The sequence below is a fragment of the Chiloscyllium plagiosum genome, unplaced genomic scaffold (genome assembly GCF_037043375.1).
Source record: "Chiloscyllium plagiosum isolate Xiang-an unplaced genomic scaffold, Cpla_swu_hap1 HiC_scaffold_27, whole genome shotgun sequence".
In the NCBI taxonomy this organism is placed as follows: domain Eukaryota; kingdom Metazoa; phylum Chordata; class Chondrichthyes; order Orectolobiformes; family Hemiscylliidae; genus Chiloscyllium; species Chiloscyllium plagiosum.
The window spans coordinates 31,695,172-31,721,423 of NW_028270165.1; the positions used below are offsets into that span (position 1 = coordinate 31,695,172).

At 44.3% G+C, this 26,252-nt stretch overlaps 1 protein-coding gene and 1 pseudogene across 3 annotated transcripts; both read left to right on the plus strand.

The window, feature by feature from the left end:
- Positions 1-21,962, plus strand: LOC148143529 (uncharacterized). Of its 2 annotated transcripts, none has more exons than XR_015751246.1 (2): positions 1-3,031; positions 21,888-21,962. XR_015751246.1 is itself a non-coding variant. In XM_087974304.1 (2 exons), the coding sequence occupies exons 1-2, from the start codon at positions 724-726 to the stop codon at positions 9,773-9,775; spliced, it is 969 nt and encodes a 322-aa protein (XP_087830430.1). In that variant the 5' UTR covers positions 1-723; the 3' UTR covers positions 9,776-9,887. The 2 variants fall into 2 exon arrangements, 1 of the variants encoding a protein (XP_087830430.1); XM_087974304.1 differs by lacking the exon at positions 21,888-21,962 and adding an exon at positions 9,721-9,887 and having other exon boundaries at positions 1-1,637.
- LOC122543641 (uncharacterized) lies at positions 21,926-25,897 on the plus strand (annotated as a pseudogene). The gene is made up of 2 exons (XR_015751245.1): positions 21,926-22,057; positions 22,146-25,897. The product of XR_015751245.1 is annotated as an uncharacterized LOC122543641 (transcript).
- Positions 25,898-26,252: the final 355 nt, after the last annotated feature.

The following is a 26,252-nucleotide window of genomic DNA, read 5'->3' on the forward strand; positions in this document are numbered from 1 at the left end:
ACCCTGTGACGAGGGGAGAAAGCGATTGCTATTCGTCTTATCCCCATTCTGCAAGCGGGAGCTCAAGAGCTGAGCACAGCCAGTGTGGGAGAAAGCTGTGCGTGCAGAAATTGTGCAATGGGTTTGAACATCAGCCAGTCGTAAGAATGAGTGTTTGGGGTGTGGATTTACCCCCCCCGCCCCTTTTTGTTGGGGAAGGAGAGGGAAAAAAGAGACGATCCTACTTTCCATTGGCCACGAAGGGTTTTGTGTTCTGCCGTCGTTTAAAAAAGATGTTGGCAATCTTTACCCACTCTGGCCGACATGTGATCCCAGACCCCAGGAATGTAGTCGACTCTTAACTGCCCTCTGGGTGATTAGGGATGGGCAATAAATACAGCTCAAATAAATAAATACAGCCCAAGTTAGTGAAGCCCACATCCTGTGAATGAATTTTTAAGAAAAATGGATTCAATGGACTCCTTCTGCAATGTATCCATTCTTTGATTCAGTAAATTTACCGACAGGAGACCTGTAACAAACTTCATAACAACATCTGACAATAACTCGATTTTTCAGGACCTGAATATAGAATGAGAAATGTTTGTTGAGAACATTTCAAACATCACTGTGACTTGAAAAGCACCGAGTCGCACACAACGAGTGAGGATATTCCAATACTGTGATGGTGGTCGTTATACAGCCTGAGGAAGCATTGCACCGTTCTCATTGTGGAGAATCTGAATGCATGTTCTGTGCGTATACAAGGCTTCAGCTGATCGTCCGACCAAGGGCACCCACATCATGGAGAAACCGTGTAAGTGTGGGGATTGTGGGAAGGGATTTAATTACCCCTCTCAGTTAGAATACCATCGACGCAATCATGTTGGAGCAGGCATCATGGAGAAACCGTGGAAATGTGCAGATTGTGGTAAGGCATTCAATTTTCCATGCCTACTGGAAATTCATTGTCGCAGTCACACTGGGGAGAAGCCATTCATTTGTTCCATATGTGGGAAGGGATTCGCTAAGTCAACCAATTTGCTGAGACACCAGCGAAATCATACGGACACAAAGCCTTTCAGTTGCACTTATTGTGGAAAGAGTTTTGGACAGTCCTCGAACCTCACTGCACACCAGCGTGTTCACACCGGGGAGAGGCCATTCACCTGTCCCGAGTGTGGGAAGGGATTCACTCAGTCAGCCAGCCTCATGTTGCATCAGAGAATTCACACCGAGGAAAAGCCATTCAGCTGCAGCTATTGTGCAAAGAGGTTCAGGCAGTCTTCTGACCTTGCTGCACACCAGCGGGTTCACACTGGGGAGAAACCGTTCACCTGCTCTGTGTGTGGGAAGGGATTCACCCATTCGTCTGGCCTTTGGTCACACCAGCGGGTTCACACTGACGAGAAGCTGTTTGTTTGCACTTCCTGTGGAAAGAGGTTCAGACACTCTTCTGGCCTCACGGCACATCAGCGCACTCACACTGGGGAGAGGCCATTCACCTGCTTCCTGTGTGGCAAGAGATTCACTCAGTTATCTCACCTGCTGGCACACCAGCGCGTTCACACCAGGGAGAAGCCGTTCACCTGCTCAGAGTGTGGTAAAGGATTCACTCAGTCCGCCCATCTGCTAACACACCAAAGAGTTCACACTTGAGAGAAGCCGTTCACTTGCCCCGTGTGTGGGAAGGAATTCACTCAGTCATGATATCTGCTAAGACACCAGTGAAGTCCACAAGTGACTACAGGTTTTGGACTCTGCAGTTATTCCTGCTGTAATCACATCTGCGATTGAAATTCTGATGGTATTAGTTTCGTTTCTGCTAATATTAACAATCCCCATAACTGACTAGAATTCTGGATGTGTCACCAAATTTCAGTGTCTCCTTTTAAAAGGACTACCTGCGATCTTCCCTCTTGATACAAGAAGTCTCACCAGGAACTAGTTTATAATAAAACTATGAACTTTCACTTCAATCCTAAATTGATCCTTGGTGCAAAGTTTGCGATCCAGTGACTGAAAGGTTCCACTGATCAACATCTCCGGTGACAAAGTGCTGATTAGTCCTTGCTGCCAAATCTTACTGACTGGCATATTCTTCACAGTCCCAACTCCTTGTGAAACTAAGTTATTGAGGCATGTAAAATAGTAAACTATTTCCCAGCTCGGCCAATCAAAGTTTCATCAGTCAAACTCGATAGTGATGACATTTGGAAGTTGTGGAGTTCAATCACTTCTGATGCAGCAGCAACATTTGGTAAATGTGGAATGTGCATCAAAGACTGGTTTGAGAGCTACTCATAAGAGATGAAATTTGTCACTGAAGCAAAAGGCAAAGCTGACCTAATGCTCAGCAGCTATTATACTGCACCCATTTGAAAGTAACCAGGATGATTGTGGAAGAAACAGGGAGGTTCTGTGCAAAGAATCACTGGATTCTTTGTTCTATGTCAACAAATCAAAACTGTATGTGACAGTGGAAATTATGTGATATATCTGATGGGATCAAGAGGATACTTAGTTCAATTCTCACCAAAATTGTCCCCTGAAATTGACAGATGTTGATGAAATCACCCACAGAAGGATACAGACATCCTGCAGATTTGAACATGAGTGCAAACTGTACTCCTGTGAGATGGCCATCTCTCAAACTCTGTCAAAGCCTTTGCAGCTTTCAGTCATGGTTCATTTGGATGAGAAACCTTCATCGCTTGAGCTGGAGAAAGGCCATTGATTGCTTAGCAAACAGAAAGGTTCTCTGTGGCAAGGATGGCATTTGAACTTCAAGCACAGGACGTCCGACCTGTTGCTGCACATTCACGATCTCATCCTCCTGTGCTGGTACATAGGACCTGTTCCATAGGATACAACAAAAGGCTGTCACAATATATACAAAAGCAGACTGAGTGTATCGAGGAGCAGAGTGCAGTTTCTGTGCTACCAAATCGACAGCGGACCCAATCATCTCCATGTACCAGATACAAGAGAAGTGCCCAATTGGCATTTAAGCTTGAACACTGCCCGGCTTCTGTGCAGAAACAAATGAAATGTGAGAATCAATGAGTGAAAGCAGACATTTTTGGGTGAAGTACAACTTACTTTTATAGTTGCGAAAGGCACTGAGGAGTTTCATTCCCAATAGATGGCTTTCAACTTGAAGTTCACAAACTGGAGCTAGCGCCACCTCCTTTTGCACTTTTTGGTGTAAGAAGGTTGAAGTTTGTGTTAAACTGTGAAAGCCAACTTTTTTTTTAGTTGTATTTTCCTTCACTCTTATTATAGTCCTTTTAGAAAGGCAGCTGAGGAAAGAACAAAAGGGTAAATTTGGAGAATAGCTAAAGAAAAGTACCAAAAGGATTGGAGAGACCAAGTTTCTCAAAAAGGTATTTTCAACATCTTTGAGCTGAAAGGAAAGTTACGCAAATTGATAACATTATGCATGTTTCTCAATGGTTGCTTGCCCTTTTGCAAAGAGGTTGATGGTTTCCAATGAGAGTGTAATGAATGAAAGACTTCTAAAGGTTTAGTTTAGTTATCTTTCAAGACAAAGCGCTTAGGAACAGCAGAGATGGGTATTTTCTCCAAAGTGATTGCATGTATGTCTGTCTGTGATCTGCAAAGGCTAGATTCGTATGGACCAGAAGAGGCCCTTTGACCATCGATTCTGTACTGCCATAACCATGCTAAATCTGTACTTGTCCCACTTTCCTGCACTAGGCCACAACCTTTGAACATTATGACACTTCAAGTGTTCATCCAAGTACTTTTTAAAAACTGTGAGGTGACCCAGCTCAACTGTCCTTGAGTTGCACCAGGCAGTGCATTCCACCACCCTCTGCATGGAAAAAATGTTTTTCACAAATCCCTCTCTACATTTTGTCTGACACCTTAAAACACATTATTGACCCTTCAACTGCTGTCCACCCTATCCCATAGTCTTATACATCATAGTCAGGCTCCCTGCCTCAGCTCTGACAAAAGCAACCTAACCCCATGCAGCTAAAATTTCTCCGTGTCAGGCAACATCCTGGCGAACTTCCTCTGCACTGACCGCTCTCCAGTGTAATCGCATCCATCTGACCGTGTGGGGACCAGAACTGCACACGGTACTCCAGCTGTGTCTTTGCCAAAATCCTGTACAGGTCCAACTTGACCTCAATGCTCTCGTAATATACGCTGTGAATGATAAAGGCGAGCGTATTGTATGCTGCCTGAACTACCCTGTAAACCTACCCTACGACCCTCAGGGATTTGTGGACAAGCTCCCAATATCCCGGTATTTCTCTGCGCTTCCACGTTTCCGACCATCCATTGAGTACTACTTGGTACAAATACTAAATTGTCCAGTAAATTTCCTCCAGCAACCTTGAGGATGGTAACTAAAGGGACGCCCCATTGAAAACAAAAGCTAAAGGGAATCGCACCAGCAAATGGAAGTTGGTGTATTCACAGGAATTTATCAATCCAGTATCTGTGTACATTCTGTCCAAATTCAGGAGAGTGTGGCTCAGATTCATCTGAATATGTCTGTATCTTCACCTCTAAACTTTTTAAGAAGTTGAATTTAATCACCTGTCCACCATCACATCCTGACATGGGGAGATTAGCAAAGCTTTTCAGACAGATATTTCCTTGATCTTTTGATAAGACCACCCGAAAGTCCAAGAGTGGCTTGACTCAGATGGTAAATAGAGCATGATTTATGTACATGTGGGTGTGGTGTTATAGAGTCATCCAGTACAGAAACAGAACCCTCGGTCCACGCCAACCAGACATCCAAATCTGACCTAGTCGCATTTGCCAGCATTTGGCCCATATCCCTCCAAACCCTTCCCGTTCATACCCACCTAGATGCCTTTTAAGTGATGTAATTGAACTGCCCTACTCCCTCTGGCAATTTGTTCTGTACATGCACCACTCTCTATGTGAAGAAGTTACCCCTTATGACCCCTTTAAATCATTCCCCTCTTACCTTAAACCTATGCCTTTCAGGGAGAAAAAATCTTAACTCTTCACCCTATCCATGTCCCTCATGATTTTATAAACCTTTATAAGGCCATCCCTCAGTCTCCACTGGAGGAAAAAGCCTCAGCATATTCAGCCTCACCTTATAACTGAAACCCTCCAGTCCTGGCAACATGCTTGTAAATTTATTCTGCACTCTCTCAAGCTTAACAACATTCTTTGTACAGAAGGGCAATCAGAATTGTAAGCAGCATTCAAAAACGTCGTGCAGTTGCAACATGACATCCCAACCTCTACACGCAATTAGATGTGATTCCATGATAAGCGTGTGGTGAGGTCTGCTTGTTCAGGAAAAGGGGAACAGGCTTTGTACTTCTTTTTCTGTGGAATTACAAAAAAAGGGCAGCAGTTTCATGAGGAATGCATCCACTGCCTTTTAGAGGAACAAAATTCCAAAAACTTGCAATTCTCTGAGAGACAAAAATGTTTCCTCATCTTTGTTTCAAATGGGTGACATCTTATTTTTAAATGATAACCCTTTTTCCATTCGACCTTCACCTGGTTAAGTCTCCTGTGGATCTAATATGCATCAATTAAGTCACCTCTGACTTTTTTAAACTCCACAGAATACAGGCCTAAACTGTCTAGCCTTTCCAAATAAGGCAATCTACTCATTCCAGGCTTTGTCTAGTAACTTCCACCGAACTACTTTCGATGCATTAACTTTGGCAACTAGTACTGTAGACAATACTCCAGATGCAGTCTCACCAGTGCCTTGTATACTGAAACATAACCTCCCTACTCTTGCATTCAATTCTCAACAAACAACAACATTCTATTAGCTTTCCTGATCACTTGTTGTACCTTCATTCTAATCTTCTGTGATTAATGCATTGGGAAAACCAGACCTCTCCACATCTCAGACCTCTGCAACCTCTCACCAATTTAGATAATATGCTTCTTTATTATTCTTTCTGCCAACATGAACAATTTCACATGTTCCCATATTGTACTCCATTTGAAAAATACTTCGCCCATTCAGGTAACCTGTCTAGATTTCTTTGTAAGCTCCTTATGTCCTCTTACAGAATTGTAGAGCTGTACAGCATGGAAACAGACTTTTTGGTCCAACTCATCCATGCCGACCAGATATCCTAAATTAACCTAGTCCCATTTGCCAACATTTGGCCCATATCCCTCTAAATCCTTCCTATTCACATACCCATCAAAATTATTTTTAAATGTTGTAATTATATCAACCTCCATCACTTCTTTTGGCAGCTCATTCCATATGTGCACCACCCTCTATGTGAAAAAGTTGCCTCTTAGGTCCCTTTTAAATCTTTCTCTTCTCACCTTAAACCTATGCCCTCCCGTTCTGGACTCCTTCACGCCAGAGCAAAGACCTTGGCTATTCACCCTAGCCATGCTCCTCATGACTCTTCAAAACTTCCTTTTCTATCTCTCTTTGTGTCTTAGCAAGGCACTCAGACATGCTCAGCTGCTTGAAAACAAATCAGCACTGATTATTGTGGACAGTAGATTGAGAACCCAGTTTTCACCAAGGTCACCTACTTCACAGAGAAAACTAGCATTAGGACGATACCAGTCTGTGAAATTCTATCAGAGGGAGTTCCATTAAAACAAAAAGGTATAGACTCAATCTAGTCTACTGCATTCACTGCTCACAATGTGCTGTCCTCTACTTTAGGGAAATGAGGCATGGACTGGGTGAACACTTCACAGAACACCTAGTCTCTGTCCACAAAAGAGACTGAACTTCCACTTGCCTGCCTTTTCAACACACTACCTTGTTCCCTGGTCAACATCTCTATCTCAGGCTTGCTGCAGTGCTCCAGTGAAGCTCAGCGCAAGCTGGAGGAACAGCACCTCATTTTCCACTTGGGGACCCCACAGCCTTCTGGACTGGATATCAAATTCAACAATTTTAGGGCTTGAGGCAACTTCTTCCATGTTCTTATCCCTTTGGGCCTTGTTATCACATGGTCTGCTATTATACAGTACCCATTAATGGCCATTCATTCTCGAACGCTGACCATTATCCACGCTTTTGTCTGTCTAACCATTCTTCTCTCCCTTTGGGCTTTATCTCCACTTCCAAACCCTCCTCCCATCATATCCTCTGCAAAAAAAAACCCAACTTTTTCTGCGATACCATCAGTTCTGAAGAAGGGTCATTGGACCCGAACTGTTAACTCTGCTCTCTCCACAGAATCTGCCAGATCTGCAAAGATTTTCCAGCAATTTCTGTTTTTGTTACAGACTCTTGAGTTTGGAAAATACTCACTAGGTGGATGCGGGTGAACAGGGAGAATATTTAAAGTCCTTGTGTGAACTTCTATTTGAACCAAGTGGATTTGTGACCAACCAATAATTTAGAATAGCGTGAGTTGAACTGGAATTGGAAGGGGTGAATCTACATTGATGTATTTTCATGTGTGACTTGAAATGATTTAGCAGTTCTTCATGGTGCCTGCTCAGGGGTTTGCGTTGCTGTTTCTGAGCATTTTAGAAGCTTTCGTGTGTTTTCATTGGTTTGTAACCAAGAAATTACAAAAACAGACTCCTGGTCTAGAAATAGTTGGGATAGCCAGAAGTCAGTTGTGAGAAGTCAATAAGAATGTTCTAGAGTCCACTTGGAATACTGTGAGCGGATTTGGGCACTCCACCTTAGAATATATTGGCCTTGGAAGGAGTACAGCGTAGGTTTACAAGAATGACGTCTGGATTGCAGAAATTACATTATGAGGAGAGATTACATAAATTAGGCCTGTTTTCTCTAGAATTCAGAAGGTTCAGGGGTGATCTGATTGAAGTCTTCATGATGGTAACAGGAAAAGACAGAGTACATATAGATAAACTGTTTCCTCTGGTTGGCGAATCTGGAAACCTTTAATTCACTACCCCAGAAGGCTGTGGAGGCCAGGTCATTGAGTATATTTAAAACGGAGAGAGGTGAGTTCTTCATTGTAAAGGTGATCAAGGGTTCCAGGGAGAAAGTAGGAGAATGGGGTTGAGAAACTTATCAGCCATGATCGAATGGCAGAGCAGACTTGATGGGCTGAATGGCCTAATTTCTGCTCCTATGTCTTATGGTCTTATGGGAACATAGTCTGAGAACTAGGGCCAGACTGTTGTGGAGTGACATTAGGGAGTATATCTGGACACAAAAGGTGGTAGATGTTCAGAACTCTCTTCCACAAATGGCAGTGGTTGTAGGAACGGTTGTTAATTTAAAATGTGATTTTTTTTTTAAGCAAAGGTATTCAGAAATAAGGCCAAAGGAAGGTATATGGAGTGGATCTCATTGAATAGCAGAACAGGCTTGAGAGACTGAATAGCCTACCCCTGTTCTTATGTTCTTCTCAAGATGAGGTTTTGGTAAGAAATGACACATCCCTTGGTTAAAAAATCTTCAGAAATTTAATGAGTGTGAAGAAATAGCTTCCATCCTCGCATGAAGATTGGATTCCCTACAGTGTGGAAACAGGCCCTTCGGCCCAGCAAGTCCACCCCGACCCTCCAAAGAGTAACCCACCCAGACCCATTTCCCTCTGACTAATGCACCTAACACCACAGGCAATTTAGCATGGCCAATTCACCCTGACCTGCATATCATTTGATGGTGAGAAGAAACCAGAGCACCCGGAGGAAACCCGCACAGACACAGGGAGAATGTGCAAACTCCACACAGACAGTCGCCCAAGGCTGGAATTGAACCTGGGACCCTGGTGCTGTGAGGTAGCAGTGCTAACCACTGAGCCACCGTGCCGGCAGCTTTATGGCTGACACATGCAGGGCAGGCCTGTTCTCTCGGCCTAAACTCCGGATCATACCAGCTAACCTTTTAAAGGAGACTTGTCACCACTAGTTACAGACAAGCACTCACCTGTTTGCCGTCTGGGACCAATAGGCCATTGTGTTCATATAGTAGCTACAAGGAGACTTTTAGTCGGAGGGAAGGGCATAACTCAAGGCCCTCCAGGTAGATAGATATGCCCAATTCAGAAGAAATGTCTTTACCAGAGAGTGGTGAGAAAGTTGAAATCATTATCATGGGGAGTGATTAGATGAGAAAATATTGATATATTTAGAGAGTCCCAGACAAAAAAGCTGGTGAAGGGAGTTTCGAAGAATAGTCGTCATTGACTCAAAACATTATCTCTGTTTCTCCACAAATGCTACCAGACCTTCTGAGTTTCTCCAGCATCCTGTGTTTGTTTCAGATTTCCAGTATCGGTGGTAACCTGCCATTATTTGGGTGCAGGGAATAGAGGGTTATTTGATTAGATTAGATTAGATTAGATTACTTACAGTGGGGAAGCAGGCCCTTCGGCCCAACAAGTCCACACCGACCCGCTGAAGCGTAACCCACCCAGACCCATTCTTCTACATTTACCCCATCACCTAACACTACGGGCAATTTAGCATGGCCTATTCACCTAACCTGCACATTTTTGGATAGTGGGAGGAAACCGGAGCACCCGGAGGAAACCCACGCAGACACAGGGAGAACGTGCAAACTCCACACAGTCTGATGATAGAGTTGGATTTGGGAAAAAATGAGAGGAGCTTGGTTTGGAATATTAGTACCAACAGAGGTCTATAATGATTGTGTCAAAAGCCCTGTTTCTGTGTCATGTATCCTGTCTAAATACACTCCTTCAGGATTTAGCTCTAGCCTTGACATTCTGTCACCTATTTCTAAACTCTTTTAACTAGAGGAAATAATGTATATGTATCCTGTGTTTCCATAATTGTATTGAATGCTGCTGTTATTGCCACTGTTAGTAACATCCAAAACTGAACCTCGTTCATTCCGACTATTGAGGTTTATTCCTACTGATGCGAATAATGTCCGTAGCAAATGGAAATAGCTGGAGAAATTCAGCAGGTCTGATAACATCTGTGATGAGAAAGCAGAGTCACCATTTCAGGTCCAGTGGACTTTCTTCAGAATGTTCTGAAGGAGGGTCACTGGACCTGAAATGTTGACTCTGCTCTCTCTCCACAGATACTGCCAGACCTGCTGAGTTTCTCCAGCTACTTCTGTTTTTGTTTCAGATTTCCAGCAGTTCTCTGTTTTTTCTTTAATAATCCCTGTGACTGGGTTGTAGTTTCACATCCTGTGTCTCTTAACTAAGTCCACTTTGTTTCAAACACAGTCTGTCAAGTCCTTGGGTTTCCCAAGTTAAGAGGAAGTTAACTAATGTCCCAGTTGCCAACTGCCCCATTTTAAGATTATTTTTGTTACTCTCATGAACAACTTCTGACATCCCATACCTCCCAAATAGCCTCTCTTTCCGTCTTGGAATCCAGAGCAGTTTTTGGTATTAAGCAGAAGCTGGAAATAATAACCTGTACTGTTTCAAGTTTTGTCTTGGATTATTTGCTTAAATTTTTCCTAGCACTGATGTGATGCTGACGCTGCCAGAGTAAGTGGTGGAGGCTGATACAATTACGACATTTAAAAGGCATCTGGATGGAAATGAGAATAGGACGGATTTAGAGGGATATGGGCCAAATACACTCAAATGGGACTAGGTCAGATTGGGATGTCTGGTCAGTGCAATGAGTTGGGTCTGTTTCTATGCTGTATGACTCTGATTCTAATTGCTGCAAGTTTTAACAGGGCTGTCACGCTTAAAATCTGCAGATGTTTTGGCTCCTATATAAAGAGGGTGAGAAGATTGTGTCTACAGCTCCTGCCAGTTCCACGTGAAGAATGCTGTTCTTGAACAGCAGTCCTTCAATGTTTAACTGGAGGGCCAGCCTCAAGAATGGCCTCATGTTTCTTCCTGTTTCCTGTCTGTATGGGGGGTGGGGCAATTATTGAGAAATAATGGGGTATTATGATGTCATAGAGTCATAGAGATGTACAGCACGGAAACAGACCCTTCGGTCCAACCCGTCCATGCCGACCAGATATCCCAACCCAATCTAGTTCCACTTGGCAGCACTCCCCCAGTCCTGCTGCAATTATTGAGAAATAATGAGGTATTATGATGTCCCCAGTCCTGCTGCAATTATGTCACAAAGACTGTTCAATAACAGCAGAGTTTTCATGTTGGAAACCAGTCTGTTCAAGACAGCAACAAACGCATCGGTTATAGATCTGTCAAAGAAATTATTGAAAACACAATGATACAGCAACTGAATAACTGACAAGCGATGTAAGTTATGAAGTTAACAATGTCTACAACATCAGTCGGTATAGGGCACTCAAAGTCCTATGACATTGGAATAGCAATGAAATAATTTAGGGAAGTAATGGACTGCAGGCAAAACAGCCTTGTACTATTTCTTCTTGTCACATTCCTTAGAATTCACTATATCAACTGGACCATTGACAAGGGGGAATAGCACATTGTTTAATTCCAAGAAAAGGTTGTGATTATCCAGAGGTTTGATCCTGTTTGAAATTATCTTCCAAGTTTTAAATTTAACCTGGGCAAAATGGACCATTTGATGTTATGATCATGCTATTGCTTTAGATGTTGTTTGGTATAGATTTAAGGATAAAGGGCAGATTTGGATGCTCAAAATTATTCTACTCACTGGAGATTAATACTTATTGAAGTTCTTGAACTTATAAGCATCAACACTGTATCTTCAGTATTAGTTAGCTTTGTTGATGTTGACCACCTTTATAGGACAGAAAATGTCCACCTGGGTTTCTATAGGTATTGTATGTGTGAGGAAGGGGGGGCATATGTCATAGAGTCAGAGAGAGTACAGCATGGAAACAGACCCTTCGGTCCAACCCGTCTATGCCGAACAGATATCCCAACCCAATCTAGTCCCACCTGCAGCGCCCGGCCCATATCCCTCCAAACCCTTCCTATTCATATACCCATCCAAATGCCTCTTAAATGTTGCAATTGTACCAGCCTCCATCACATTCTCTGGCAGCTCATTCATATGTGTGAGGAAAGAATGTATGTGTGGGTGTGGGAGAAAGAGAGGGGATATTTTTGGTTGTCCTTCTGTGCAAGAGCTACTTTTGTAAGAAATAGGAACTCACAAAATTTTGTAGCTCAAGTCACCTTCACCAGCAGCTTAAAAACCCACATCTTCCACCACCAAGAAGGACAAGGGCTACAGGTACCTGGGAACACTACCTCCTGTAAGTTCTCTCCAAGTCAAGTGCAATTCTATCTTGAAAACTCATTGCCATTCCTTCGGTGTTGTTGAGTCAAATCCTTGAACACTCTCCGTAACAAGCTCTGTTGGTGTCCCAGCACCCCATGGACTGCAGCCGTTCAAGAGGCTGTCTTCACTGCGGCAATTAGGGATGGGCAGTAAATGTTTGGCCCAGCCTGAGACACCCACATACTGTGAAATATTTTAAAAGTCGGCCACTTGACCATTGACCATGCTGTAACCTTCAATAAGATTGTGACTGATTTGATTACTTAGCATTCCTGCCTTTTGTCAATAACACACCATCAGTGTTCATCTAGAATATATATGTCCCTCTTTTTTTCTCACATTGAGTGGTCAGTCTTCAGAACTGTCTTCTTAAAAAGGTGGGGAAAGCAGATCTTTGAATATGTTTCAGGCACTGGTGGATAGATTTTTGGTAAGCTTGTATGCGAAAGGTAATCGGGGTAGGTGGGATTGTGGATTTGAAGTTACACTCAAATCAGCAGTGATTTATTGAGTAGCTGGGCAGACTGAAGGGAGTATGCACAGTCCTGTTCATATGTTTCTTATTCACACCACACATTGCCTCAGATTGGCTTTGAGATAAGTTGCTCCTTTCCAGCCTGTCTTATACTGAATGATGAGTTGGAGGAGTCGACGTTGGACTGGGGTGGACCAAGTTAAAAATCACAACACCAGGTTATAGTCCAACAGGTTTAGTTGGAAGCACTAGCTTTCGAGGCACTGCTTCTTCATCAGATGATTGTGAAGCAGGATCGTGAGACACAGAATTTATAGCAAAGGATTACGGTCATACATTGATATATTGTACAAACCAGATTGTTAAGTCTTTCATCTTTCAGAACCGAAACCAGCACAAGACTTAACAATCTAGGTTTGCTCAACGTATCACTGAAATGTTTTGCTATAAATTCTGTGTCTTATGGTCCTGCTTCAGAACCACCTGATGAAGGAGCAGCTCTCCGAAAGCTAGTGCTTCCAAATAAACCTGTTGGACTATTACCTGGTATATTGAATGATGACAGGATTCACCTCCTCCCCCCCCCCCCCCAACACAAAGCAAACAAAAACTACGTAAGCTGAAGATCTGAATCAAAAACAAGTTGCTGGAGAAACTCGGAGTTAATGTTTCGACTCCAGCGAGCAGGGAGCTGGTTTTCTCTCCGCAGATGCTGCCAGGTTTGCTTTGGCTTCGCAGCAGTTTTTGTACTTTTGCCAACTGGTCTGCAACCCTGATCCGCACTCAGCACCCCCCCTCGCCCCATTCATTCCTAATGTTTGGAGGACCATCCGAACCCCGTTGGTCCTCCAGCCCCGCCCCTCATTCTCACCGATTGTTTGATAACTAGCCTCCCCCCCTCCCACCTCGTTTGGACCTCCAGCACCGCCCCCCAACGATTCATTCCTATTGTTTGGAGGACCAGTCTGTCCCGGTTGGTCACCCAGCCCCGCCCCACACAATTGTTCGGCGAACCCAGCCACAGCCAATTGCTCCTCTAGCCTATCTCCCCATTCTCTTATTGGTCCAGGGCCACCGTCAATCTCGCAACTGCGATCCGGTGCATGCGCAAAGCTGCCGCTGGGACCAGGTAGGTAATACGCGTGCCCGGGATGACTCGCGGGGCGCTTTGTGCTCCTCCTCTGCGACCGGGTTAGTCGCGGTCAAGTGGAGGGCGTCGTTTCCGCGCTGCGGGCGGTGGGGAAGGCCTCCTCGACACCCGTTGTCGGTCTCGAACCTCAATTTAAAAGCTGCGGCGTTTCAGCCAGCGGGTGATGGTTGAGATGTTTCTCTCGGCAGCCGCGCTTTAGTCCGGCCCGCCATCTTTAACGGCAGGAGCACGCGGCGGCCACCTGAGGCCCCACCCAGACCCCTGCCGAATGTTGGGGAGATCAGGTCCGTCATCAGTCTTCCAGCCCCAGCCGGCTCGTTCCGATTGGACGAGACCTCATGTCAATCACTACAAAGTCATTGTGAGCTGAGCGTGCGCACTCCCACTCCACCTTCACGTGGGCAATGCAGACTGGTGCCTTGGATATTGTCCTGGCTTCTTTGCACGGGTGGTCCCTGGCCAATCTATCGTTGGTCAGACGGCAGTGTTGAGGTTGTACTTGGCAAGGGAGACACCAACTAGAAGAAAGTGAGGACTGCAGGTGCTGGAGATCAGAGTCGAAAAGTGTGGCGCTGGAAAAGCACAGCGGGTCAGGCAGCATCCCCAGGAGCAGGAGACTTGAAGTTTCGGGCAAAAGCAACTCATCAGGATCCGTCGGTGCATCAAGTTGAGTCAGGAGAGCTTCTGTTCCTGGACTGACAGTAATAACTCATGTTTGTAAGATATAGGAGCAAGACCAGGGCGATCAGCCCGTTGAGTCTGCTGTGCCTTTCGATCCTGGGTGATGTTTTCCTTGCTCTCCATTTTCCTGCCCTTCCCCCATAATCCTTCAATGCCTTAACAATTAAAAATCTGTCTAACTCCCTCTTACGTTGATACAATGTCCCAGCTTCCCACCGCACCTTCATAGAATTCCTACAGTGTGGAAACAGGCCATTTGGCACAAAAACCCCTCATCGACCGTCCGAAGAGTAGCCCACGCAGACCCATTTCCCTACCTTATCACTACATTTCCCTTGACTAATGCATCCAGTGTAAACGCCCATAAGCACCATGGGCAATTTAGCATGGCCAATTCACCAAACCTGCACATTTTTGGACTGTGGGAGGAAACCCACGCAGATGGGAAAGAATGTGCAAACTCCACCAAGACAGTTGCCTGAGGCTGGAATCAAAATGGGTCCCTGGCCCCTTTGGGGTAGCAAATTCCACAGATTCACAACCCTTCGGGAGAATTGGTTTCCTCACCTCTCTTTAAATTTGCTATCCCTTATCCTAACATAATGACCTCTCATCCTAGAATGCTACACAAAATGAAGCATCTGCTTTATTTTATGCCTTTTGTCATTTTGAATATCTCAATTGATCTCCCTCATTTTTCTAAATTCCAGGGAGTATAGGTCGAAACTGTTCAATTTCTTTTCAATATGACAAACCCCTCCTGTCTGAGATTAATCTTGTCACAGAGTCATAGAGATGTACAGCATGGAAACAGACCTTGCAGTCCAACCCGTCCATGCCGACCAGATATCCCAACCCAATCTAGTCCCACCAGCCCATATCCCTCCAAACCCTTGCTATTCATACACCCATCCAAATGCCTTTTAAATGTTGCAATTGTACTAGCCTCCACCACTTCCTCTGGCAGCTCATTCCATACATGTACCACCCTCTGCGTGATAAAGTTGCCCTTTAGGTCTCTCTTATCTTTCCCCTCTCACTCTAAATCAATGCCCCCCCCGCCCACTCCAGGGAATAGACTTTGTCTATTTATCCTATCCATGCCCCTCATAAATTTGTAAACCTCTATAAAGTCACCCCTCGGTCTCCGACGCTCCAGGGAATACAGCCCCAGCCTGTTCAGCCTCTCCCTATAGCTCAAATCCTCCAACACTGGCAACATCCTTGTAAACCTTTTCTGAACCCTTTCAAGTTTCGCAACATCTTTCTGATAGGAAGGAGACCAGAATTACATGCAATATTCCAACAGTGGCCTAACCAATATCCTGTACAGCCGCAACATGACTTCCCAACTCCTTGTGAACCTGCCCTGATCTGGCTCCAATGCCCCCTACATCTTTCCTCAAATAAGGGGTCCAAAACTGCACACAATACTCAGGTGTAGTCTCACTAAAACCTTGTATAGTTGCAACAATACTTCCTTACATTTATATTCTATTCCTTTAGCTGTAAAAGCCTATATGTCATTGGCTTTCTTTCTTATCTGTACCTGCATGCTAGTTTTCTGTGACTCATGAACGAGGACAGCCAAATCCCTCTGCACCAGAGCACCTCAGAGTCTCTCTCCATTTAGATAATAGATTGCCTTCCCATTTTTTTGACTAAAATACATGACTTCACACTTGTCAATTTTAAGCTCCACATTTTGGCCTACTCTCCTAACCTATCTATACCTATTTCTAAGATTCTTAATACATCTTTGGAATTTATTGTCCCACCTATTTTTCTGTCATCTGCAAATTTGGCTCTAGAGTCTTCTATCCCCGTATCCAATTCATTAATGTAGATTGTAAATAGCTGGGGTCCAAGGACCAAACCTTGTGGCAAGCCACTAGTGACATTTTGCTATCCAGAAAAAAAAACCATTTATCCTGATACTCTCTCTTCTGTCCATCAGCCAGTCATCAATCCAAGCTCAAAAATTAGCCTGAATCCCATTTTGATCCAACCTTGTGAATAAATCTTTTCTGTGGCACCTTATCAAATGCGGTGGCACGGTGGCACAGCAGTTAGCACTGCTGCCTCACAGCGCCAGAGACCCAGGTTCAATTCCCGTCTCAGGCGACTGACTGTGTGGAGTTTGCACATTCTCCCCGTGTCTGCGTGGGTTTTCTCCGGGTGCTCCGGTTTCCTCCCACAGTCCAAAAATGTGCAGGTTAGGTGAATTGATCATGCTAAATTGCCTGTAGTGTTAGGTGACGGGGTAAATGTAGGGGAATGGGTCTGGGTGGGTTGCGCTTTGGCGGGTCAGTGTGGACTTGTTGGGCTGAAGGGCCTGTTCCCACACTGTAATTAAGTAAGTAATCTGATCAAAAATGCCTTCCAGAAATTCAGATATATTATTTTCACTTTGCTTGTTACATCTTTGAAGAAATCTAGCAAATTAATCAAACATGATTTGCCCTTCATAAACCGTGCTGATTCTAATGGAAAGTATTTTGACTTTCCAAATGTCCTGATATTACTTCCTTGATAACTGATTCTAACACTTTCCCAACAACAGATGTTAAATTAACTGGTCCGCAACTTCCCACATTTTGCCTGCTTCCCTTTTTGAATAAGAGTGTTACATTAGCATTTTTCCAATCCACTGGAACCTTTCCCATGTCGAGGAAATTTCGGAATACTGTAACCAATGGATCCACGATCTCCACCGTGCCTTCCTTTAATACCTTGGGATATAGGCCATCAGACTCGGGATTTGTCTGCCCTCAATCCTAACAGTTTGCTGAGTATCTTTTCCCTATCGTCGTTGATTGTTCCCTTTCTGTTGCCTCTGACTTGCCCCTTCCAACAGAAATGGCACTATTGTCCTCCACCATAAAAACTGAGGCAAGGTATTGATTTAACATCTCTGCCATTGCAGTATTCCCCAGATTAATTCTCTGGTTTCATCTTCCAAGGGACCAACATTCAGCTTGGGGACTCTCTTGCCTTTTGTATACCTATAGAGGCTTTTGCTATCCTTTTTTGGTGTTTTGTGCTAGTTTTCTTTTGTAATTTACCTTAACCTATTTTTATTAATTTTTTACTATCCCTTTGTTTATGTTTGAAAGTTTCCCAATCTTCTAGCCTGTTACTGGCCTTTGCAATGTGGTATACTTAGTTTTTGACTTTATATTGTCCTTATTGTCCTTGACCACCTTGTTTGGCCATGAATTCTTTTAATACCCCCCCCCCCCAGCCCCCTTGCCATCTTTCTTCCTCATTGGGATGTACTTTAATTGTAAGGAATTGAGTAGCTCCTTAAAAATCTGCCACTGAGCATGCACAGTCTTACCTTTTAGCCTTCCTGCCGAATCTTTGGGCCAAATCTGTCCTTATGCCTATGTAATTGCCTTTGTTTAATTCCAGAACTTTACTGAGGGACTCCACTTCCTCACCTCCCAAACTGAATTTTGAATTCTATCGTACTATGGTCACTAGTCTCTAGAGGGTCCTTGACTATGATGTCACTAATTAATCTCTCCTCCTTACACGATACCAAATCCAGGGTAGCCTGCTCCTTGGTTGGTTCCACAACATGCTGCTCCAAGAAACAATCTCCAAAACAATCAATGAACTCTGCCCCCAGGCTACTCTTGCCAATTTGAGTCTTTGATTATTGCTGTACCTTTCTTGTAAGCCTCTAATATTTCCTGGTTTATACTGTACCCCATTGTGGAACCACTATTTGGGGATCTATAGATTACTCCTACCAAGTACTTCTGCCCTTTGTTATTTCTTATTTCTACCCAGACAAATTCCACATCTTGATCACCAGTGCTTATGCCATTTCCCATTCTAGCACTGATCCCTTCCTTCACCAGCAAACCTACACCACCTCCTTTTCCTTCCAGTCTATCTTTCCGAAATGCTGAGTAACCTTGGATATTCAATTCCCAGACCTGGTCTCCTTGTAACCATGTCTTAGTATTGCTATCAAATCGTACCCTTTTGTTTCTACTTATGTCATCAACTCATTAATTTTTATTTGAATGCTTCATGCGTTTGGATACAAGGTCTTTACATTTGTTCTCCTGGTAAATTTCCCTACTTTTATTTAATAATTCCTTGGTGCATAAAGACATTCATTTGTTCTGTTCCCCCATCTTTATTGTCTGGTAACCAGCTGCTGCTTTGCTGACCTGCACTCTTACCTCCTCTTTTAATTTGGATTTTCTAATTCTAATTTCTCCTACAACTGAACCCAACCCCCGTTTAGTTTAAAGCCCTGTGTACAGCCCTTGGTATGTGATTTGGTGGGATTCTGTTCCCAGCAAGATTCAGATGAAGACTGTCCTATTGGAACAGGTCTCTTCTTCCCCAGTACTGGTGCCAATGTCCCATGAATTCAAACCCATTTCTCCCACACCAGTCTTGAAGTCACGCATTTACCTGCTTAATCTTATTGATCCTGTGCCAATTAGCTTGTGGCTCAGGTAGTAACCAGAGATTATTACCTTTTTTGGTTCTGCTTTTTAGTTTAGGTCCTAGCTGTTAATGTTCCCTGAGCAAAACCTCTGCCCTAGTTTTATCTATGTTGTTGGTACCTACATGGACCACGACCATTGAATCTTTACCCACCCACTCTAAGTTCCTCTGCAGCCCAGATGAGATATCCTGAACCCGAGCACCAGGTAGGCAACATGACCTTTGGGACTCTTGATCCCAGTCACGGAGAACAGTGTCCATACCCCTAACTGTACTATCCTGAATTACAACTACATTTCTCTCCCACCATTTGAATGGCTCCCTGATCCCTGTGGGGCGAGAGTGAGGACTGCGGATGCTGGAAACCAGAGTTTAGATCAGAGTGGTGCTGGAAAAGCACAGCAGGTCAGGCAGCATCCAAGGAGCAGGAAAATCGACGTTTCGGCCTAAAGCCCTTCAGGATTCCTGATTAAAGGCTTTTGCCCAAAACGTCGATTTTTCCTGCTCCTCTGATGCTGCCTGACCTGCTATGCTTTTCCAGCACCACTCTGATCTAATCTCTGATCCCTGCAGTCAGTTGGCTCATCCTCCCTGCAGTCCCCATTCCTGTCCACAGAGGGAGCAAGACTCCTGAACCTGTTGGACAAGGACAAAGGCTGAGGCTACTGCAACTCTTACCACCTGGCACCCTCTGCCTGTCTTACTCTCAGCCACACACTCCTGTCCCTGACCACAGCCTGAATTTGAGTTAGTTAGTCTAAGGGGTGTGACTGTCTCCTGCATCACAACATCCAGGTAACTCTTTCCCCCTCCCTGATGTGTCACAATATTTGAAGCTCAGACTCCAGCTTATTGACTCTGAGACGGAATTCTTCCAGCAATCAACATTTACTACAGACGTGGTCCCTGGGATCCAAAATGGGGTCCACCAGCTCCCATATTATGCAGGAACAACACATCACCTGACCCTCCATCTTTATTTAATTAGTTTTGAATTTGCTTTTTAAAAATGTTTTAGCTGTTTTTATACCTCTGCTTATTATCTCAATCTGAATCCGTGTTGGAACCAATAATTTAACAAAGATTCAGTTCAACACCGAATCAAACTTCTGTGAACTGCTTTTCCAGGGTGTTGCAAGTGGAGGATTTGCAGACAGAAACTGGAGTCCAGTCATCACGACACAGTCTGAAAGAAGCACTCGATTCACCAGGATCTGAAATATCATCTGTCTTTGAGTGTAAACATTGAGTTGCAGGCCATTTCCACTCACTGTGTTTAAAAAAAGAAAGCTCTTGCTAACATCTCAGTTGCTTTACTTAATGCCAAAAATCTTAATCCTGAGTTCCAAATTCATTTTACAACGAGAGTCGTTTTTCTTTAACTGCCTTATTTAAACATGTCAGAACTATTGTATTAGCAAATCGCTCCTTAATCTCCTTGGTTCCAAGTTGAACAACTCCAGTTTCTCCAACCTAACCTTGCAATTAAAATCTCATCCCTCAAATTATTCTGGCAAATCTCCTTTGAACCTCTGTCATGTCTTTGGTAATGCAATTATCATTGGTTTGTGCACATCCAAATGTTCTGGGTTAACGAGTAGGATAATATTGCACACCAATAATTGTGTAGCAACATGGCATTTCTTCATGGCCATTTCCTGACCTGTGGGATTTATGGAATTATGGGAAAAAATAGACTGCAGAAACCTGAGGAACAAAGATGCTCTAGTGCATGAATCACATGAAGTAGTATGCAGGTATCCCAAGTAATGAACAGTACTAATGAGATGAAATCCTTTCCTTTGAGTGGAATTGAACTTAAACGTAAGGAATTTATACTTTGGGTATACAGGGCATTGTTGAAACCACTGTGAATAGCCTGCGCTGTTTTGGTCTCCTTATTTTAGCAAAGATGTAAGTGTAAAGGAGATGATTCAACAGATGCTTACTAGATTGAAAGCTAAACTAAATGACTTATGGGCATAGTTTGGACAGTTTAGGCTTGTTGTCGCTGCACTTTAGAGATTGAAGGGTGATTTTATTGAAGTGTAAAAAGCACTGAATGATCTTGACAAATGTGGATGCGGAAAGGATGTTTCCTCTTGCAGGTTGGTCAAGCATTAGCAGACACTGTTTAAAAATAAGGGGTCCACTTTTGTAGGACAGAGGAGAATATTTTTTTTCTGAGGCTTGTACAACTTTGCAAAGCACTATCTCTGAAAGGCAGTGGAAGCAGGGTGATTGAGTATTTTTAAGATAAAGGTGGCTCGTTTCATGCCAGGCAAGGTAATCAATGATTACCAGTGATAGATGGGAATGTGCAATTTAAAACAAACAGTGATCTCATTGAGCAGTGGAGCAGGTTTAAAGGGCTGAATGGTTTGTTTTGTATGTTCATTTGACTCCGGTCCTTTCCAGCCTCAGGCTCCATTTAGAAATGTTAAAGTTGAAAGCGAGAATTGTTAGAGGTGAGTACTTTTTGCCCAGTCAATTTAGAACCTTTGATGCTGTGCTCTGTTATCTGTGAGAAGTTTCATATCTCTGGGGATGGTGTTGCTGCTTTACTGTGGATCTGAAACCAAGCCAGTCCATTGCTCTGTTTCATCCCTGCCTTCCCTGATCACCTGATGAAGGAGCATTGCTCCGAAAGCTAGTGTGCTTCCAATTAAACCTGTTGGACTATAACCTGGTGTTGTGTGAATTTTAATGCTGTACACCCCAGTCCAACACCGGCATCTCCGAATCATGCCCCGATCACCTCTATGCTTTTGAACTTTCTCTGTCTTGAATAGTAGGCATTTTTATCTCTGTTTAGTAATTCACTGTTCTTCCAACTCTGTCTATATGAGGTTATACATGGAGGAGGGGTGGGAATTTATAGTTTTGGGGAATCAGTAAAGGAAAGATTGTTCCATAAAAACTAGAATTGTCTGTTCTGAATTTCTATCCTGGACAGACAGTGATGGCTTTTGTAAACTGGTTTAACAGGGGGTAACAAGGAGAGGAATTATAGACAGGAAAATCAAAGCATTCGTCATTTCAAGATCTGACAGATTCAATCAATTCATCAGGATCTGAATGTCATTGGCTTTTGAATTTGGAAGGAGAACATTTTCCAAGAATCGTGTCTGGAAAAGCACTGAGAGAAATCCACCCAGGTAAGAGTGTTCCAGTGAACTAACTGTGGAAAGAGCTTTCAGCAGTTACCCTGACAGGAATAAACAAAATCACAACGTTCTTATCCAGGACAAACTCTGCACACGTTGCCTGTGTGGATGAGGAATCCGCTGATAATCCAGCCTGGAGCCAGACGAGGATACATGTGCCACGGAGAAACCGTGGAAATGTGGCGACTGTGGGAAAGGGTTCGATTACCCATCCCAGCTGGAAATTCATCGACGCACTCATACAGGGGAGAGACCGTTTATCTGTTCCAAGTGTGAGAAGGGATTCACGCATTTATCCAGCTTGCAGGCACATCAGAGAACTCACAGCGGGGAGAGACCATTCACCTGCTCTGTCTGTGGGAAGAGATTCACCCAGTCTTCCAACCTGCTGAGGCACCAGCGGGTTCACACCGGAGAGAGGCCGTTCGCCTGTTCTGAGTGTGGGAACGCGTTCACTCAGTTGTCCAACCTGCTGCAGCACCAGCGGGTTCACACTGACGAGAGACCTTTTAAATGCCTAGACTGTGCGAAGTGCTATAAAAGCTCCAGGGAACTGTCATGCCACCAACGTGTTCACACCAATGAGAGACCGTTCAGGTGCTCTCACTGCGGGTCTGGGTTCAGGCGATCGTCTCAACTCACTGAGCACCAGCGAATTCACACCGGGGAGAGACCGTTCAGATGCTCAGAGTGTGGGAAGAGATTCACTCAGTCGTCCAAGCTCTGGAGACACCAGCATGTTCACTCTGATATGAGAACTTTTAAATGCTCTGACTGTGAGGAGAGCTTTAAAAGCAGCAATGACCTACTGAAACACCAGCGCATCCACACTGGGGAGAAGCTGTTCACCTGCTCAGAGTGTGGGAAGAGATTCACTCGGTCGTTCACCTTGCTGAGACACCAGCGACTTCATGCTGGGGAGAAGCTGTTCATCTGCTCCGAGTGCGGGAAGGACTCACTTGGGCATTCACCTTGTTGCAAAAGCGAGTTCATTCCGAGGAAAGGCCATTCACCTGATCTGTGTGTGGGAAGGGATTCACTTGTTCTTCCCCCACAGCTGAGAGACTCGCGAGTTCCTGTGTGACTGCAGGGGTTGGATTCTATTTTTGCTGCTGTCTATCAGCTCCAGGGATGAACGTAGGGCTTAATTCTGATGTGGGAACGAAATGAGCCTGAGCTGCTCTCTTACATGGTTCAGAGTTCCTAGACACGGAGCACACAGGCTCCTTTACAACTGGTTTTTGGGGTTGGCAAGAACAATGGGGAATGCTGGAAACATTCTCAAATCAGAAACTGGGATCGAACTTGGATTTGTTCCTGACTGAAAGTTGACCGTCCGAGAATGACTGTGGTCGCTATGGTCCGAGGATTTAAAATGTATGTGTGATATTCCTGATTCTCCCAGTGTATGTAGGGGCTATGGCATCAGCAACTTGCATTTATGTAGAAACTTCCAGATTGTAAAACCGCTCCAGGTGCTTTGTAGTTGATCCATAATTTGCTCAAAGAGGTCAGTTTTAACAAGTGTTTTAAAAGAGAAGGGAGAGGGAGAGAAGTTCCGAGAGGAAGTTCCAGAGTTTTGGGACTTAGTAGATGAAAGCACGACCAACAATGGTGGTGAGGGGTTGGCAGATGTAGAGGAGCACAAGAAACCTGGAGAGACTTGGGTTTGGAGGAGGTTCCAGAGACTGTTGTTGAGTAGTGGCTGTATCCACAGAGCCTCCAGTACAGCGCAGAAATAGATCCATGCAGTTTTTGACCAATGCTGTGAAGGATTGGTCTGCTGCCTTGAACAGAATGACAAATACTGCATCTGTGGATTTACACCATGTCACTGATCTGCACCAAGCTGGTCTGCAGCAGAGTGGGACAACATGTGACATTGGTTCAGGGGAGGGATCATGATGGAGAAAGCAGACAGGGAATTGGGAAGTCCACTCAAAAAGCTCTCCAATGTCTCACTGTTTAACTCCAGCCCTTAGGCAGTACCTGACACACTGCCTCAGTCTCTGGATGAGCCAGTCCATCCCATGATCATTAAAATCTGCTTCTGTACAGGTTACAGATGGGACAGTCTTTACCAGGACCCTCAAGGGTGCTGAAAGCCAAAAAGACATTGAGAGCGGCCTGCCTGAAGGACCTGGGAGTGCAGGATGCAATACTGTGCTCATTATGGGGCCTGTGCTTTGGAGCTCCTTGACTGTTACCCTCTCAGTGGTGTTGAGGTGCTTGCAAACAGGCACGTGGTGGGCAAAGTTCCACAGCTTGAGATCCACTTCCCTTAGAATGAGATCCCTGGTATGGGACTGTACTCGACACTGCAATTGACTCTGTGCAGCCCCTATCCCAGTAAGGGACAATAGGAGTCATCAGGGCTCAAAACACCTTCTGAGAAACGTTTAATCGACCTTGAGGAAGATTTGATTTGTGAAATGTCAATCCAGCCCCAGTCCCTGCTGGGTGAGGACCTGCTCCTCCAATCACAGGCCACTGCTGGTAGGTTCCTTGCTGAGCCAATCATAGGCAAACCTGGCACGAAACAGCCTTTGGTTGGAGGAACAGTGAGAAGTTGTTCCCGCAGGCAGTGATGTAGTGGCAGTGTCTGGGTTTGAATCCCATCAAGGCTGACGGTGAGATTTAAATTCAATAAAATCTGGAGCAAAGAGCTGGTCTAATGACAAACCCTATTGACTGTCATAAAAATGCATCTGACTTACTAATGATAGTTAAGGGAAGAAATTTGCTTTCCTTGCCCTGGTCTGCATGTGATGTCAGATTCACTGCAACCTGGTTGACTCTTCACTGCCGTCAAGACAATTAGCAATAGGCAATAAATGCTGGGTGCCATCCATATCCCAGGAACAAATCGAAAAAGGGAACTGGATGGAGGTGTAAAGAGGTGGAAAGAGAAGGGAGCTGCAGGACAAGAGGGAGATATTGGGGGGGAAAACAGGCTGCAAAGAGAAATAGGAGAGAGTGAGGAAGGCTGCAGAAGGGCTGGGAGAGTAACTGGGAAACAGCAAAGAAGAGGGAACTGTTTTAAACTTGCCAATTAAAGGAACATTGAGCTAGCTGGAAACTGAAAAAAATTGGAATCGGTGAGGTAATGAGTTACTTTCATGTAAATGTGGAATATCTAAGGCTGCAAATGTTGAGAAGCTACTATCTGGGGCATGTGCAGTTCTGCAACGAGCACCAAGAAAATTGCTCCATTTAAATCTGATTGCGATGCCATTAAAATCTTCCTGCACATGTGATGGAACCTGTCACCTCACCAGTGTGTGGAAGATGTATTTAGGTTGATGCCTTTTTCTCTGAAGAGCCATGTACGTCAGTTATTTTGGGAAGAAAAACGTGTTGTTAACTCATGCTTGTTATCTTGTGCCAGTTCAAATAATCTGTTATCTGGGAAATCAATGCTTTCCTTATTGCAATATATTTAATGGTGGGCTGACGAATCTTGACGTTATTGCTGAAGTATTCTAATTCTGCGTGAATCTAAGTATGGCATCTGGCAGCAAGAATACAGAGGGTAATCTTAATATGTGATTGCATCACTAATAAAGAATTAAACAGAGCCTGATGGTATGCCTGGAATATTGTGTGCAGCTTGGTCTGCCTAATGAGGAAGGATGTGATTATCACAAAGGGAGTGCGACAATCTTTTGCCAGACTGATTCCTGGGATGGCAGGACTGGTAGATGAGCGGAGGTTGATTCAGTTAGGGTTATGCTCACCGGACTTCAGAAGAATGATGAGGAATCTCATAAAATCTTTTAGGTTTCTAACAGGACTAGAGAGGGTAGGGCTGGAAATGTGTTGCTGGAAAAGCGCAGCAGGTCAGGCAGCATCCAGGGAACAGGAGAATCGATGTTTCGGGCATAAGCCTGATTCCTGAAGAAGGGCTTATGCCCGAAACGTCGATTCTCCTGTTCCCTGGATGCTGCCTGACCTGCTGTGCTTTTCCAGCAACACATTTCCAGCTCTGATCTCCAGCATCTGCAGACCTCACTTTCTCCCGAGAGAGGGTAGGTACAGGAAGGATGTTCCTCATTCCAGGGGACATCCAGAACCAAGCAGTCCCGGTCTGAGGATACAGATTTAACCATTTCGGACTGAGATGTGGAGAAATTCACCCAGAAGGTGGGTGAGCCTGTGAAACTTGCTACCACAGAAAGCAATCAAG